Source organism: Candoia aspera, chromosome 3 (assembly GCF_035149785.1).
Source record: "Candoia aspera isolate rCanAsp1 chromosome 3, rCanAsp1.hap2, whole genome shotgun sequence".
Lineage (NCBI taxonomy): Eukaryota > Metazoa > Chordata > Lepidosauria > Squamata > Boidae > Candoia > Candoia aspera.
In genome coordinates this window covers 146,138,901-146,153,638 of record NC_086155.1, presented here as the reverse complement: position 1 = coordinate 146,153,638, position 14,738 = coordinate 146,138,901, and the positions used below count along the sequence as shown (strand labels likewise).

At 39.1% G+C, this 14,738-nt stretch overlaps 1 protein-coding gene across 4 annotated transcripts in view; it reads left to right on the top strand.

Moving 5' to 3' along the window:
• GPLD1 (glycosylphosphatidylinositol specific phospholipase D1) overlaps positions 1-14,738 on the top strand; it is a 46,151-nt gene that overhangs the window by 9,814 nt on the left and 21,599 nt on the right. For all 4 annotated transcript variants that reach the window (XM_063298979.1, XM_063298978.1, XM_063298980.1 and 1 more), the window contains 8 exons: positions 477-574; positions 3,878-3,988; positions 4,566-4,614; positions 11,673-11,727; positions 12,699-12,806; positions 13,908-13,935; positions 14,023-14,162; positions 14,666-14,731. In XM_063298979.1, coding sequence (XP_063155049.1) covers positions 477-574; positions 3,878-3,988; positions 4,566-4,614; positions 11,673-11,727; positions 12,699-12,806; positions 13,908-13,935; positions 14,023-14,162; positions 14,666-14,731 — 655 coding nt within the window. The remainder of the gene's footprint in view (positions 1-476; positions 575-3,877; positions 3,989-4,565; positions 4,615-11,672; positions 11,728-12,698; positions 12,807-13,907; positions 13,936-14,022; positions 14,163-14,665; positions 14,732-14,738) is intronic.

Below are 14,738 nucleotides of genomic sequence, written 5' to 3'. Positions count from 1 at the left end.
TGGGGATAACTCATAATTTAAATAATAAATGGGCCCATGTTCAGATCTAACAATAAAGTGCAGTTAATTGAAACTTTTATTAGTGCTTTTCATATTAAAATCGGGACACATAGTGAACAGATACTCACTTGGGATTTAATAAATAAAGTAAAATCTTTTTTAAATCAAGCTTGACTTCTGGTGGCTTTGTGGACACACCCTTGCAGTTTCTTGGCAACAGAGCAGGACTTGCTTCTCACTGCTTTCTTCTGGGAAGTGTTTTGATCTTGGAATGGGATCTTGGAATGTTTTTATTATTCACATTATTGGGATTTCATTATAAATTTGTTTTGACAGTATGCATTCAAAAATATTTTCATGTAATATTTTGCCATAAAAATTGTTATTGAATGTTACGTTCTGTATGACTAAAATGCAACGTATAGAATAAATATGAGAGATTTTTAAAGAATAAGTCTTGTCCTCTGAATTGTCAGGGTTGTTCCATTATGTTTCTGAAGACACTCACTGGTCACCTTTTCTCAACACGAGTATCCATTACATCAGAAAGAACTATCCGCAGCCATGGGAAGAGGTAATACATTTCCCCTCTGTTGTTTGGTTTGAAGGTCCTGAAGTCTTCTTTTCAAAAACTGTGTTTCTCTCTCACTTTTACACCTAAAAATAGAAGGTAAGAGAGAAATTGGCAACTGAGTTTTGGTGAGCAACCAGGGATCAGCTGAAAAACAGAGCTTCAGGTTCTGTTCTCATTCTATCTTTTTTTAATTATGAATTTTATTAAGTTTAAAGAGAAAGATAAAAGCTACAGAAAAACAAAAAAACTCCAAAAAAAAAGAGAAGAAAACTAAAAAGGTATGAAAACACAAAATAATTTTTTTTACAACATTACAAAAAGGTGTGACTTCCAACTTTTAACAGCAAGGATATACAAAAATTTTCCATAATCAATCTCTTACTCTATGATAAACCAAAATCACATTATTTCTATAAATCATTCCCCTTTAGCACATTATAAAAATCATTAAGTATAGTTACTCCCTCCCCTTATATTAAAATAAAGAAAAAAAAATCATATAAACCTCCTAAACAACTCCCCCCCCAAAATAACACTTATTTAATTATTCCCATCCTACTACTATTCTATATGTTTCTGTCTACTATAATAAAAATCAAACTAAAAAGTACATAAATTGTCTGCCGTTATACTAAATAATACAACAGTTTTAATAAGCTTAATCTTAATCAGCCCCCAAAAGAAAAGCAATTTGAAACAACCTTAAATCAAATTCTTAGAACCACCCAAATAAACATTTTTATACCCTAATAATCTTAATTCATATCCTTAAAAACAAATAACATCAGTCAAATCCTAAAAGCAATCCAGATAAACATTCTTTAACCCTTCAAAATAAACCAAAGCATTTACATATCCCCACAATGTGCACAGAGCTTTTCTCTTGAAAAAATCAATCAGCCCAACTGCCCCCCTCAAAAATTCGAACTTCTCTTCAGAAAACCTTCCATACATAATGACCCCTTCTTTTTCATAACATTTCACCAAAAAGTCAATTTTACTTACTGCTTGCGGATCCCTCTCTCCATTGAATTTCTCCAGATTCACTATCCAATCTTCATCCAGCATCTCAAAAGAAATCCCAACCTCATTTTTAGAAGAAAATTTTTTGTCACTGTTGAAATCCTCCGTTTCATCCACTACATCCCCAACCAGATGACACATTTTAGAGCTCATATTTTCCACAACGTCCTGAATGTCTTGTATAAAAACTTGATAGGAGTCAGAAAGATCTGTTTAAAATCTTTATGGAAGTCAGAAAAAAAATCTGTTTAAAATCCTCCATGTCTCACTCAGTATTAAGGTGCCCCCTAGGAGCTTAACCAGTGAAAGTTGAAGATATGAAAAAGTTCCGAAGTAAGTTTACACAAAGTGAAAATGAGATAAACAGTTCCCAAGGGAAAATAGAAACAGAAAGCTAAAGGTTTAAATCAGCCGATTCAATGTGTAGGAAAATGCTAATATTTTCATTAAAATTTAGTACCAAAATAATAACAGGAAGACAATTATTTACTCTCAATCCTCCTTTATATTTAGAAGGGAAACTAATTCCAGAACTTAAAAAAGATTTTTTTAAAAAAAGTAATCCCCCAAATAATGATAAGCACAAAGAGAGCCAGCTTCTCCTTGCTGTAGAAAGCCTCTCTTACGGTATGCATACTTTAAAAAACATATAAATTTGGTGATTTAGAAATGGGATGGCTGGTCTTAGTGTCCCTTTAAGGCTGCAGCGCAGCTTGGAAAATGGTGACATTGCAGCCTCCCAGCTAGCTCTTACCAGTCGAATGTGAAACACTGTTTGTGAACTTCTGGCTGCATGCAGCCGTTGGAAGGCAGGTAGGGTGATTCCTGGTGTTTTCCTTCATCCGGAGAACACTCCTGGGCTTAAGAAAAACCTGCCTTAGCCTGAAAAAAATTGCTGTGTTGTCAGTTCCACCCGCAGAGCCTGTGAGCACAGCTGCTCAGTCAGCCATGTCCCCACTGGAAGTCCAGGTTCTGTTCTCATTCTATCTGACCTGTAGTGGAAGTACTACTTTAGTGAAAAAAATGCATTTAAAAATGTAGAATCAATAAAAGCTACCCAAGAACCATTCAGATGAGGTAAACATAATAGTCTTTTGGAATCATCCTTTTGCTGCTTCTCAATTAGTCAAATGCACTATACTTACCGTGACCATGTTTTCTTGGAAAAAAATTAAGGACAAACCTGAAAAAAGGCAAATCTGAAAGAGTTCATAAGGATAAAACATTTTAATTGTTTATATTTATAACTTTGCTTTACAAAGGCAAATTCAAGAGCAAAACCAAGAAAACCTTTACAAAAACACATATTCTAATAAAAATATCTAAAATCAAACAGTATATATTTATTTTAAAAAGGCACTTTATTTTCCATATTTTTCACATGAATGTGAAAGACTGTGCATTAAGTGGTATAATTTGTACAGTAAAAATTAAATGGCCAAAATAAAGGACAAAGTGAGTTTTTGAAAAATAAATAAATCTAAAGGACAGCTTTCTGAAATAAAGGACTATCCTTTGTAATAAACGATGTATGGTCACTGTCAAGAGCCAGTTTGGTGTAGTGGTTATGGCATCAGGCTAGAAACCAAGAGTTTGTGGGTTTTAGTCCTGCCTTAGGCATAAAGCCAGCTGGGTGACCTTGGGCCAGCCACTCTCTCTCAGCCCTAGGAAGGAGGCAGTGGCAAACCACTTCTGAAAAACATTGCCAAGAAAAATTCAGGTACTTGTCCAGGCAGTCTCCGAGAATTGGGCACGATTAAATGGAGTAAAAAAAAAAAAGGTCACTGTAATTATACTCCATATTGATTTATTCAGCTCTAATTTGGTGGTAGAGACCTTCTAAGTCAAACAGGTCTGTAGACCCATGTTTGCTATCTTTTACCTTCTTTCATTCATATTCCTCTTTAGAACCCATCCTTTATATGAAGTCTGACCATTTTGTCTATTTTATCTCTTAAAACTAAATTTACATAATTTCCTCTCTAAATTCACTGTTGTTTCCTCTCATTCTTTGTTCACCTCTCCTGGCCTATGGTGAATTTTCGATTGTAAACTCCTTGGGGTAGGGACTGATCTTCTTCATCTTTTTGTTCTTGATCTGAAATTATTTTACACCTTGGTAAACTGGATAAATAAATTTCTTGTTTGCATCAGGGACATTATAGTCAGCTTTCATCAACAAACAAGTTAGTTTGAACGTATCACCTATTGTCTGTCTTTTGCCCACTTGGTTTCAATAATGTTGCTTTGGAGTTGCATTTTTAACAAATTGGTATGTAGGCTACAGAGAAGCTGGTGGCTTTTCTCTTTGGGATTGCCTCCCACATGGTGGCAGACGTGAGCTGGCACAGCTTGGGGATTGAACAAGGATTTCTTCGGGCCATGGCAGCTGTAAGTAATGTCCTGTTTATCTTTCTAGGCATAGGGTTTTTCCATGTGTTTATTTTACAACTGTATTTATCGTTTTGCTTCATTGCTCGTCTCAAATGCCAACGGTATATTAAAAAATAAATAGGGTATATGCATTCTGCAATGTTTTTACAAGCCACAACAGAAAACTATATATTTCTAACGAGTAACGTTTCAAACACATCTTTGAATATCCATATGTTGCTGTTTTAAAACATTTATATAGTTCATAGCAAAAAGTGTTTGTTTATTGAGTTTTCTTTTTTTAGCTTTTTATGGCTGAAGGCTACTAATTATAGAACTGTTTATATGTTGGGGCTGAATTAAAACACTTGGGCAGTTATGAAGATAGCTAGAAGAGAAACAAGAAACACATGGATTTTTGCAACCAATTGGTAGGGAATTCCTGTATATATGGGCAGGGAAGAAAACCATAAGGGAGTGTTTCATCTCTATAAACTTATAAAGTTAAAAAAGGAAAAAATGAAAAAAAGCATCTTAAGGTTTCTCTAGTTGTTAAAAAAATAATTATAAATAATTTTGTTCCTTTTTTATTTAGATTGATTTTCATGGCTCATATTCAGAAGCTCATTCTGCTGGTGATTTTGGTAATTTATGTACTTATAAATCCTAGAAAATTCTCCCCAAATTTCTTTTGAATGCCTCATGATTCTTAGACTTGGGGATGGCATTTTGTAATTTTATTTGAAAAGTGTGTGTTTTGTTGTTGTCGTATGTATATACCATAGGCATTCCCCATTTTGGATTCCCTGTCTCTAGAACAACGTGATATTCAATATGTATCAGTTTCCCATATGAGATATATTTTTAATGGAACTGAAAATTATGGATACAATCTAAGGCAGCCTTTCTCAACCTTTTGACCCTGGAGGAACCCTTGAAATATTTTTCAGGCCTCAGGAAACCCTTGTACATTCAGGCTCAAATATAGGCCAACGTTACAAAATCATTATATTTGTTTCATGTGTAGGCCTGTATGTATGCATTAACAGTGTTCTTAAACTAAAAACAAAGAATGAAACTTCTTTAATGTGAAGTTGCCCGAATTTGAAATAATTTTTAATTAAATTGTGATCTCCTAATGAACCCCTAGTGACCTGTCATGGAACCCTAGGGTTCCATGTGTGAGTGGGGGGGGGGGCAAGGTAAAGAAAAACCCTTGTACGTGCCTCAAACTCATGAGAGAAGAAAAAGGGAGTTAGCCACAGGTGGGTGACCGGACCCTGAACCCGTGGGGCTGAGGATATGCGTGTTAGATAGAGCCGTTTAGGTTAGGAATTTATAGCTGATTGTGTAGAGTAGCTGGCGTCTACAAAGAGGTGTTTGAGTGGGATTAGCCTTTGAAAGGAGAAAGAGATAAGGAGGCAGAATCATCCCGGACACATAAACACATAAATTTAGTAACTAACTCAAGAATGCTTGGGAAACAAGAATATTGTGAGCTGAGCCCTCAACAAGAGGGGGAGGACAGATTAGGGTATAAAAAGTTGGTGTTAACCTTGTTCTTGGTTCTTTCCTGCACCTGCATGGAGGGAACCCGCCTTTGCAAATGCGTTACAAATGAACTCTTTTCTCTGTATCATCGAACCTTGTGGATTGGAATTCTTTTGGGAGGTTTTCCCGCTGACAATTTGGCGAGCCAGCCAGGAGCCTGAGGTTCAGGACCGATCCAGAGGGGTTGCTATGAGAGGGTAAGTGGCCACCGCTTCCCATTGTTGAAGTGTCCCTGTTCGAGACCCCTCGGGACCGCCTGCCCAGGTCCCTATACAGAGCGACGATCCAGAGAAAAGAAGTGAAGCCCGACTGTTGGAGCAGTGGGTGGAGAAGACCAACCGGTTGGAGGCCAACTGATCGAGGAGGATCAGTTGAGCGTTGTCCAGTCGTAGGCTCTGACGAGAGCTGGAATAGGTAAGTTGTAAGGCTTGTGGGAGGATGTGACTGACCAAGGGACCCTTTGTGTGGGTGGTTAAACAGTCGCAGTTCCTGCAGGTAGCCGTGAGAGTCCGGTGCCTCAGGTCGGCTGTAGTGCTCCGTCGGGGGTGGGTGTTGAAGGAGTCAGACTTTAAAAATAGCCAGCGTCTGCTGGGAGTCTGATAAGATCTTGCCGTGAAAGCGAGGGCTTAAAATTCGCATCCAGCGTGTGCTGGAGTCCTCGGGGCGAGATCAGTGAGAAGAACGGTCAGTCATGGGGAAAGAATAGAGCAAACTGCCTAGGAGACTGGAGGCTGGCAATCGAGTAGGATCCAGCGGAGGGCCAGATCCGGATGTGCCCTTAGGACAGGTTATAAACCAGTGGAGCATGCCATGGCTGAAAAGGTATACCAGAGGATTAGAGAAGGTGATGATGATTAAGCTGTGCACAAAACAGTGGCCAAAATACCCATTGGTCGATCCCGAACGTCCCTATTTTTGAGATCCCAATGGGATGTCCGATGGGTATTGGATCACTCAATTAAAGAACTATATTGTGGAACATGGTCTCACGGACCAGGTCCCTTATGTAGAAGTCTGGTAACATGTGTCTTGGGAAGGGCCAGACCCACCCACAGGCATTTTTGTAACTAAAGAGGACAGCAGCGATGAGGAATGCCTTTTTAAACTCGTCTCGATGCCATAGGTTGAGGTCGGACTTTAAAAACTAGCCAGCGCTTGCTGGGAGGCCGGCTCGGTTTTGCCCCCGACAGTCAGAGGCTTAAAATTGCTGGAAAGCAAATCCAGTGTGGGCTGGAGTACTCTACCTTGGGTGTAAAACAATCAGAAGGCCGAGAGGGGCTAGTGCTGATCAAGGATCAGGGTGAGAGAAGGCAGTAAGCAAGATGGGCTGAGGAGAGTATAGAGGATTTCTTAAAAGAAACAGAAAAACGTAAGCAGAAGGGCAGGATCAGGGTAGCAACAATAAGGGAGGTTATGGAACAAAGGGAACACAGCAGGACGCCGCCACTCAGAGATGAGGAAAGTATAGGTGTGGAAATGGTGGGGAAGAAGAGAACCAGTAGAAATCAATCCTGGGAGTCCTTCAGGACTGTCAGAATTTGTATGAGTATGTGAAAATGTTTTCCGTTTGTAGGTAGTTGCCTGTGTATTGGTATGTATATTTGTTGAGGGAAATGGTGCAGAGAGTGTGTGTGTGTGCTTATGTGTGTGTGTGGCATGGGCATCTGTCCTGAGCTGAGGAGAGAAAGTTTGAAGAGGGAAGGAAGGGAGAGAAAAAACTATGTGAGCTTGTCCCTTAAGGAGTTAAACGTGAGCCTGTCCCTTTAGAGGAACTGAACTCCTCCACAGTAGAAGGGGAATGCTTCAGGTTTTTGGAAATCCATAGCCCTGGCCAGGCTGCGGGTCTTCCAAATTTTTGGCTTTGCTGTGAATGGAAGGACATGGGATTTGATTGTGCCATGTGTTCAGTGCTGTGAGTAGGTGACCAATTTAATTTGTGTGGAAGGGAATTGGGTAAAAGTGAATTAAATAAAGTGGAGAAAAAATAAGAATGAACTTGTGATGTTGAGATGACTTGAGAGAAAGAATGCCTATGGGGTGGTACACAATTTTGGAAAATATGGTTAGAAGGGGACAAAAGGGAAAGAAGTTTTTCCCTGTAATAACACCACAATTAAGCACCGGAGAAAGATGGTTTGTGGATGGGTCAAGCAAAGTAGAAGAGGGAAAGAGGAAGTCAGGTTTTGCGATTGTTGAAGGGAATGGGGAAGTGATAGAGAGGGAGCTTTGCCTCTGAGTTGGTCAGCGCAGCGATATACCAGCTCATCAGAGAGGCCATAGCCCAGAGGTGGTGGGAAATCGGTGGGCAGATAAATGGGCGAAGGAGGCCGCTGGCCAATTGGAATTACAAATGGTGGCGGTGCCAATTTTGGACCCTCCAGAGAGCCCGGTCTGGAAACCCACTGAGCAAGAAAGAAAAAGTTAAGAGAGGAGGGTTGCAGAGAAACAGAAAAAGGATGGCAAACGGAAGGAGGGGTAGAAGTAGTATCTCCCGAGGTTATGAGGGGAATTCTGGAAAAAGTGCATGAAGGGCATTGGGGAACTGATGCTTGGGTAGATGCAGTGAAAGGAAAGTTTTGGTGCTTAACTATATGGACCATAGCCCATAGTGTGTGTTGGAAATGCTTAATTTGCTTAAAAGTCAACAAAAAGGCAGCTAGAAAGAAAGAGAGAAGGGGGGGGGGGCGACCGTTAGCCTCCTGGCCGTTTCAAAGGGCACAGGTAGACTATACTGAGCTGCCAGAAAAAGGGGGGTGCTGGCAGAGCCCATAAATGAACAGGGTGTTTACAGGGCAACCCCAGGAAGAAAGAAAGAAAGATAAAGAAAGATGACATGCCTTGTTTGTAGCTCAAGGTTTGCGGCCCCAAAGAGGGGGAGGCAGGGGGAGTTCTCGGAAGATTGGGTCGAGGAGGTATCCCATGGAATGGAGAGCTCGGGAAACAGACAGGCACAAAAACGACCTGGAGAGACGCAGGCTCTCTGGGGAGGGGAGTTGAGTTGAATCACAATAGGGCAGTTGAGTGTGGATTGACTCCAATAGGCCTGGGAGCGGCTAGATTCATCTTGATGGGAGCTATCGCCCTTTTAATAAAGCATTCCTTTCTCCTGGCTGAGAGGCAGGGAGGAAGAGCTTCTGTGTTCCTGCAGGGCTGTGATGGATTGCATGTGGCAACAGCCTGTTGAGGCATTGGTGTGCGGTTTTCTTTTTGAGAGCATTTGTTTGTCTGAATGTGTGCGTACATGTAAGGTTGAGAAACTGTTTTGAGTTGTAAAAAGAGAGTTGAGAGATTGTGTGAGTCTATTCCTTAGGTTTTGTGTATGTGTGTCGTGATTTATGTAATTTGAATGCATATGATGGGAAAGTTGAAAGGTTTTTGTCAATCCTTTCCCATTTGTTTTGTTTGTTTTTTTAATTGTTTGAGGAGTATGTGTGTTTCATTATTTGCCCAGTCTCACCCAAACTCCCCCCTTCAGTCTGCCTCTTGCCTGCTTGTTACAGGCTTGAGGATCCAGATGAGGGGACAGAAGGGTGACAGAGGGGAGGGGCAATGCTTTTACAGAAGATCCTTTACTCCCCCATCTTTTTAGGATTCTTCCTTTTGCAGTGCCTTTACACACATCAGAGACAATCTTTTAAGTTTCAGAGATTTCTCATTTTGCTGTAGAAGGAAATGATTACTCCTCTTGTGAAAAGGGGGGGAATGTGGGCAGTTTCAGAGAAGCAATGACTCAGAGTGAGGGGGGGGCACCCCTTTGCTCTCACAGCTCCACTCTGCTCTGCCCCTGGCATTCCAGTTTTAGAAAAGTGTGTGTGTTTTTATAAATTTTATATGGATTAAATTTTAATCACTTCTCAACATAGCACATGATGATAAAAACAGGAGAGAGAGAGAGGGAAAATTTTGGACAATGTATGGTTTTAAGTAGAGCTTCCATGGACTGGTATGATCTATCTGAATTTTTGTTTTTGTTTTTGTTTTGACAATTTTGGTTATGGAAACAGTCCAAACACTAGATGGGCTCTTATGTCAATGCTTTCTTTTTGTGGTGATTGTTTTATAAGTTTTGATTTTAAGGAAGTTATTGAGAAATTAAAAATTGGCAAGTAAAATCCAAAGTAGTGTTTAGATATATCCAAAACTACACCTACCAATCTGGTCACATGGGACAAACGCTTTGGGGGATTGTGTGACTAGAACATGGACACAGGCCTTTGTGGTAACAATACTAAGTCTCTGGATTGCTCCTAAGAACAGACTAGCAGTCAGTCCAGTTGAGATGGGTGACTCTATCTTGGAATTCTTAGTGGAGAAGTAGGAGACATGCATGCCATGGGGAAGAAATTTGTCTGCAAGTATTTGAAACAGTTATCTGCGCAAGTCTTGTCCTTGTCTCCCTATCTACAGGAACACAGAGTCCTCCTGTTGGAATAGCAGACGCATCCTTTTAAGTCTGGAAATCGAGTTAAACCAGGCGGAGGGGAGTCGGCAACTGAGTTGGGAGAAACTCTAAAGAAGACACTGGTGTTGCCAAATACTGCTGGACACTGGACTGTGTGGAAAAAGAAAAATGCGCCTGAACTTTTGTCTAATATCTTGTAGTTTTGATGACCATAATAGGTCCCTGAACCTGGAGAAGAGAGTCACAGGGTTCAAGGGAAGCTTTGAAAACTCAATTTAGCACAATAGGGAATTTCTATTTCCATATGAAAAGGGATTAGGGTACAGTTCTGAAATCCAGCCTACCTGTAGTATGGAACTACGGTTAATCCACTGGTATGGATTTGTTAGCCTTATGGGCCGGTGCCTATAACTCACACCATCCAAGAGATGGAAGCTTCAGTTAAATGGCATTATCAACAATGGGGAAATGAGAACCTGGGAGAAGATGATGATTGGAGCTGGCTATGGGACTGGTTACCAGGGTTTGGGTGGATAAAACAGCTTTGCTTTGTGATTATAGCTGTAGTTTGCTTATGCATATTAATATGCTGTTGTATTCAATGTGCCCCTACATGTATTCAGATGGGAAAAGGGTTGTGTGACAGCTTGAAGTGGAGGACGGAGCGGCAGATGTTGCTTGAGTTTGAGGCAGTAAGGAAGTAAGAGAAAAAGGGGGGAATTGTGAGTGGGGGGGGGCAAGGTAAAGAAAAACCCTTGTACGTGCCTCAAACTCATGAGAGAAGAAAAAGGGAGTTAGCCACAGGTGGGTGACCGGACCCTGAACCCGTGGGGCTGAGGATATGCGTGTTAGATAGAGCCGTTTAGGTTAGGAATTTATAGCTGATTGTGTAGAGTAGCTGGCGTCTACAAAGAGGTGTTTGAGTGGGATTAGCCTTTGAAAGGAGAAAGAGATAAGGAGGCAGAATCATCCCGGACACATAAACACATAAATTTAGTAACTAACTCAAGAATGCTTGGGAAACAAGAATATTGTGAGCTGAGCCCTCAACAAGAGGGGGAGGACAGATTAGGGTATAAAAAGTTGGTGTTAACCTTGTTCTTGGTTCTTTCCTGCACCTGCATGGAGGGAACCCGCCTTTGCAAATGCGTTACAAATGAACTCTTTTCTCTGTATCATCGAACCTTGTGGATTGGAATTCTTTTGGGAGGTTTTCCCGCTGACACATGGAACCCTGGTTGAGAAACCCTGATCTAAGGTGACACTAACTATTTTCCACAAGTCTGCATATAACCAGAGTGATTTTCTAAAATTGTAAACTCCTGTGATGCATCACAAGCTTTTTCTGAAATGTCTTTGAGCTTCATAAGCAATTTGATCCTGGATGCAAAAGGGCTGACATTTCAAAGATTTTAATTGGCATTCCAATTCCTTTGACACTGTCCAATTATAGCTATAGAACATGTGTTGCAATGTGTGTATGACAGTGTGAGAGAAAAAAACACCCCACATAGAATAACTACCAATCTTATAGGAAAAGCCCACGTGACTTCCTACCCAATATTACTGCAGTGCTCACAATATGTCATATCTGCTTGGGCTCTATTCAGAGATGAATGGTTGTACTGTGAAGATTGTGTCAGGTTAAATCACATTATGTTATGGATTATATTAATAAAGCTTCAAAATGAAGGCACTTTTTTTGTTAAAGTAAATTAATGATATATATTCCTTTCATTCTAATTTTAGGAGGAGACGTGTTAAGCCAATTTGAACTTGATTTTGATTATTTGAAACCAAGCTGGTAAGAGCCACAAATGTTTGATGCACATGGACATGGATATGCACACTCATATAGTGTTGCAAATTGTGGAGGGAGGGTGAGAGAAAAACAGTTACTGAAATCTGTTATTTTTTTCTTCTCAGCTAGTCAGGTGCTCAAGAATCATTGTGAATTTGACTGTAGTGTTGTACTAGATGAGGGAGATCAAGGGTAACATGTTTAGTCCACTATAATATAGACTGCAGCCTTATATAAGGCTAGGCAGGTCATCTGGTTATCCATACCTTGATTACATTCTGCCCTGACTACTTTAATGCACTCTATCTGGGGTTACCTTTACAAAGATGCAGTTGGTACAGATTGTGGCAACTAGGCTACTAATCATGGTCAGGTACAGAGAACATATGAAACTTACACTACTGAGAAATCTGCACTGTTTACCAATTGCTTACTTGTGCTCAATTTTACCCTTATTAATCTTTAAAGCCTTGTTCATAGGTTGTTGAATGTTTCTATTTTAAAAAAAATGGAGAACAGGGGAAGAATTAGGATGGTCTAAGATCAGACCACACTGTATTTACATCCAAGAAAATAAAGCCAGAAAATTGGGCATCATGATGTGCAGTTTAAGTATCTAGTTTACTGTAACTCTTGAGTATTGTATTATAGAGCATTGTCTACAGTAATAGTTCCTTTTTATTTGTATCTGTTTGTTAGATTTCTATTCAACCTTTCCTCCAGGAATTGCCAATCCTGGAGAAGTCAAGGATTTCACCTGAAATCTTTTGAATACAAAACCTGTGCTCTATATCCAAGTTGTATCATTTTACCATTTATATATTGCTGACATACTGACTGATTAGTGTTCTATTCCTATAATATTTCCAATATTTATCAAGGAATTTGGATGGCAGGGGAAAGAATTGGTTTAGATATTTTATTATGCCAGTGCATTTCTGTTGGCTTCAAAGTTCTGATATTAATACTTTTAGGTATGTACCTGTTAAAGATTTACTGTCAATCTATGGGGATTATTATGGAAAGGAGGTGATAACTGAAAGTACTATTATTGGCTGCACGTATTTGCAACTTCTTGAATTGTAAGTCAAAATAAAAGTTAAAGTTTCATTTCATAAACAAATGAGAGTTGTTAATTATTGCTGAGTTGGTCAAGCAAGGGTAGAAGAAACACTGGTATATGGTGAAAGTTGGAGAAGATCAAGTGTAAAAGAGGGAAGTCTTACCATGGAGATGCTTTTATATTTTGGGAGCAGATTTCCAAGAAGGGACATGGAGTAGTAGGTTGATAACTAGCTTGGTCATTTTATCTGATAAAATACATCTAAGAGCTTAAATAAGGCTATGAAAGGATTGACATACTGAAATTATATGTGTGCATACCAAGAAGAGTGGCCAGAAGCAAGAGAGATTCTCTGTTGTGTATGTGTGTGTGTGTGTGTGTGTGGGCGGTGGGGGAATCACTCATTTGAGGAGTGTCTTCCCTAATGAAATACGTACACCGGTCCATTTTAGTAGACAAGCAAGGTATTCCTTTTGTCTTATAGTTTGATTTTTTTTTTCATTTTAAGGATGTACACTATCTTAGAATAATGGCTGTTATATCTTTTCATTATCTCCTTCCTATACAATATATAATACAATACAATACATTTCTTTAATGTTGCCAGATGTTGTGAGCTTGTTGAATAGGGCAGTCTATGTTTATATAAATTCCTTTATTTTAAGAGAGAGCCCACCATGTGGCCTTGAAGTTAGAGTCAGGGAAATGAGGAAGTATTTCAACATTTCCTAGGACTGTCAGCAATCATTGCTTCTATAGTAAACATAATTCATATTTACTATGATGTTTTTCTGTGTATAGGCATAATGCTAAAGTGTGGCTAATCAGAAAGGGGGCAGAAAGATCAAGAGTGTGACACTCATTGTGATTTATCCCATAATGAGCTGTACTTCATTCAGAACATTTTAACATTTTAATTTGAATTGGTTCATTAACTTCTTAATAAAAACATTACTAGCAGTGATTTAAATGATATTGAATTCTATGAATTTTGAAATACCAACTGTCTTTATGGTGTTGTTAAAGGCAATAAACAAAAATGAAGAAAATATAAGAAGTATTTTTTTCTGCGTGGAAAAGGTCTATAATAATAGTAAATTATAAATAATTGTTTCCATAGATATGGCGAGCTCATCACTGTTGCCAACGTAAGTATATTTTTCTGAAAAAAGCAATTAGTTGGATGCTACTCTTGAAATATCCAACCTTCTAATTAAATTGGATCTTATTCACAGCTTTACCCCATGTATGCCAAGAAGTCCGCATTTTTAGTGGACAAGTTCTATGACTATTTCCTTGGTGGAGTGGATGATATGGCTTCCTCATCAAATAATATTTTACAATTAACCAGTTGGATGTTAAACTACGGGACTAGGTGAGGTACTAGATAAAGGTTCCCAAATGTTCATTCCTGGAAAAAGATATAGTACATTGTTTCACAAGAGATTCTACTTAGAAAAATCTATTTTTCCTCAGAACCTTGATTCAAGCAAATTGTGAATCAAAATGTGGACAGTATAGTAATTTGTATTTCATTGTTGCTTGTTATGATTTATTTTTAATTTTAACCTGCAGATTATGATTAAGAAGCTAGAAAATACAGTAGTCCTCATTTGGCAACCACAATTGGGACCGGCAATTTGGTCATTAAGCAAAGTGATTGTGCTTTCAATCTTACTTCAGCTTTCCTTTGCTTTACAGACCTGTAAAGGTCATAAATGTGAGGACTGGTCGTAAAGTTACTTTTTCATCACTTGTAACTGCAAATGGTCACTAAAAGAGGCAGTCACTAAGTGAGGACTATCTGTATGGGGAGTTATGAGGATAATGAGTGTTAAAACATATTAATTACAATTAATCTATTAATATTTTCTTCAGCGGTTGCTTTCTTCCCGAGAATCCTTTGTATATACAATGTGAAGTTGAACAGCGAAACCTTCTGATGTAAGTA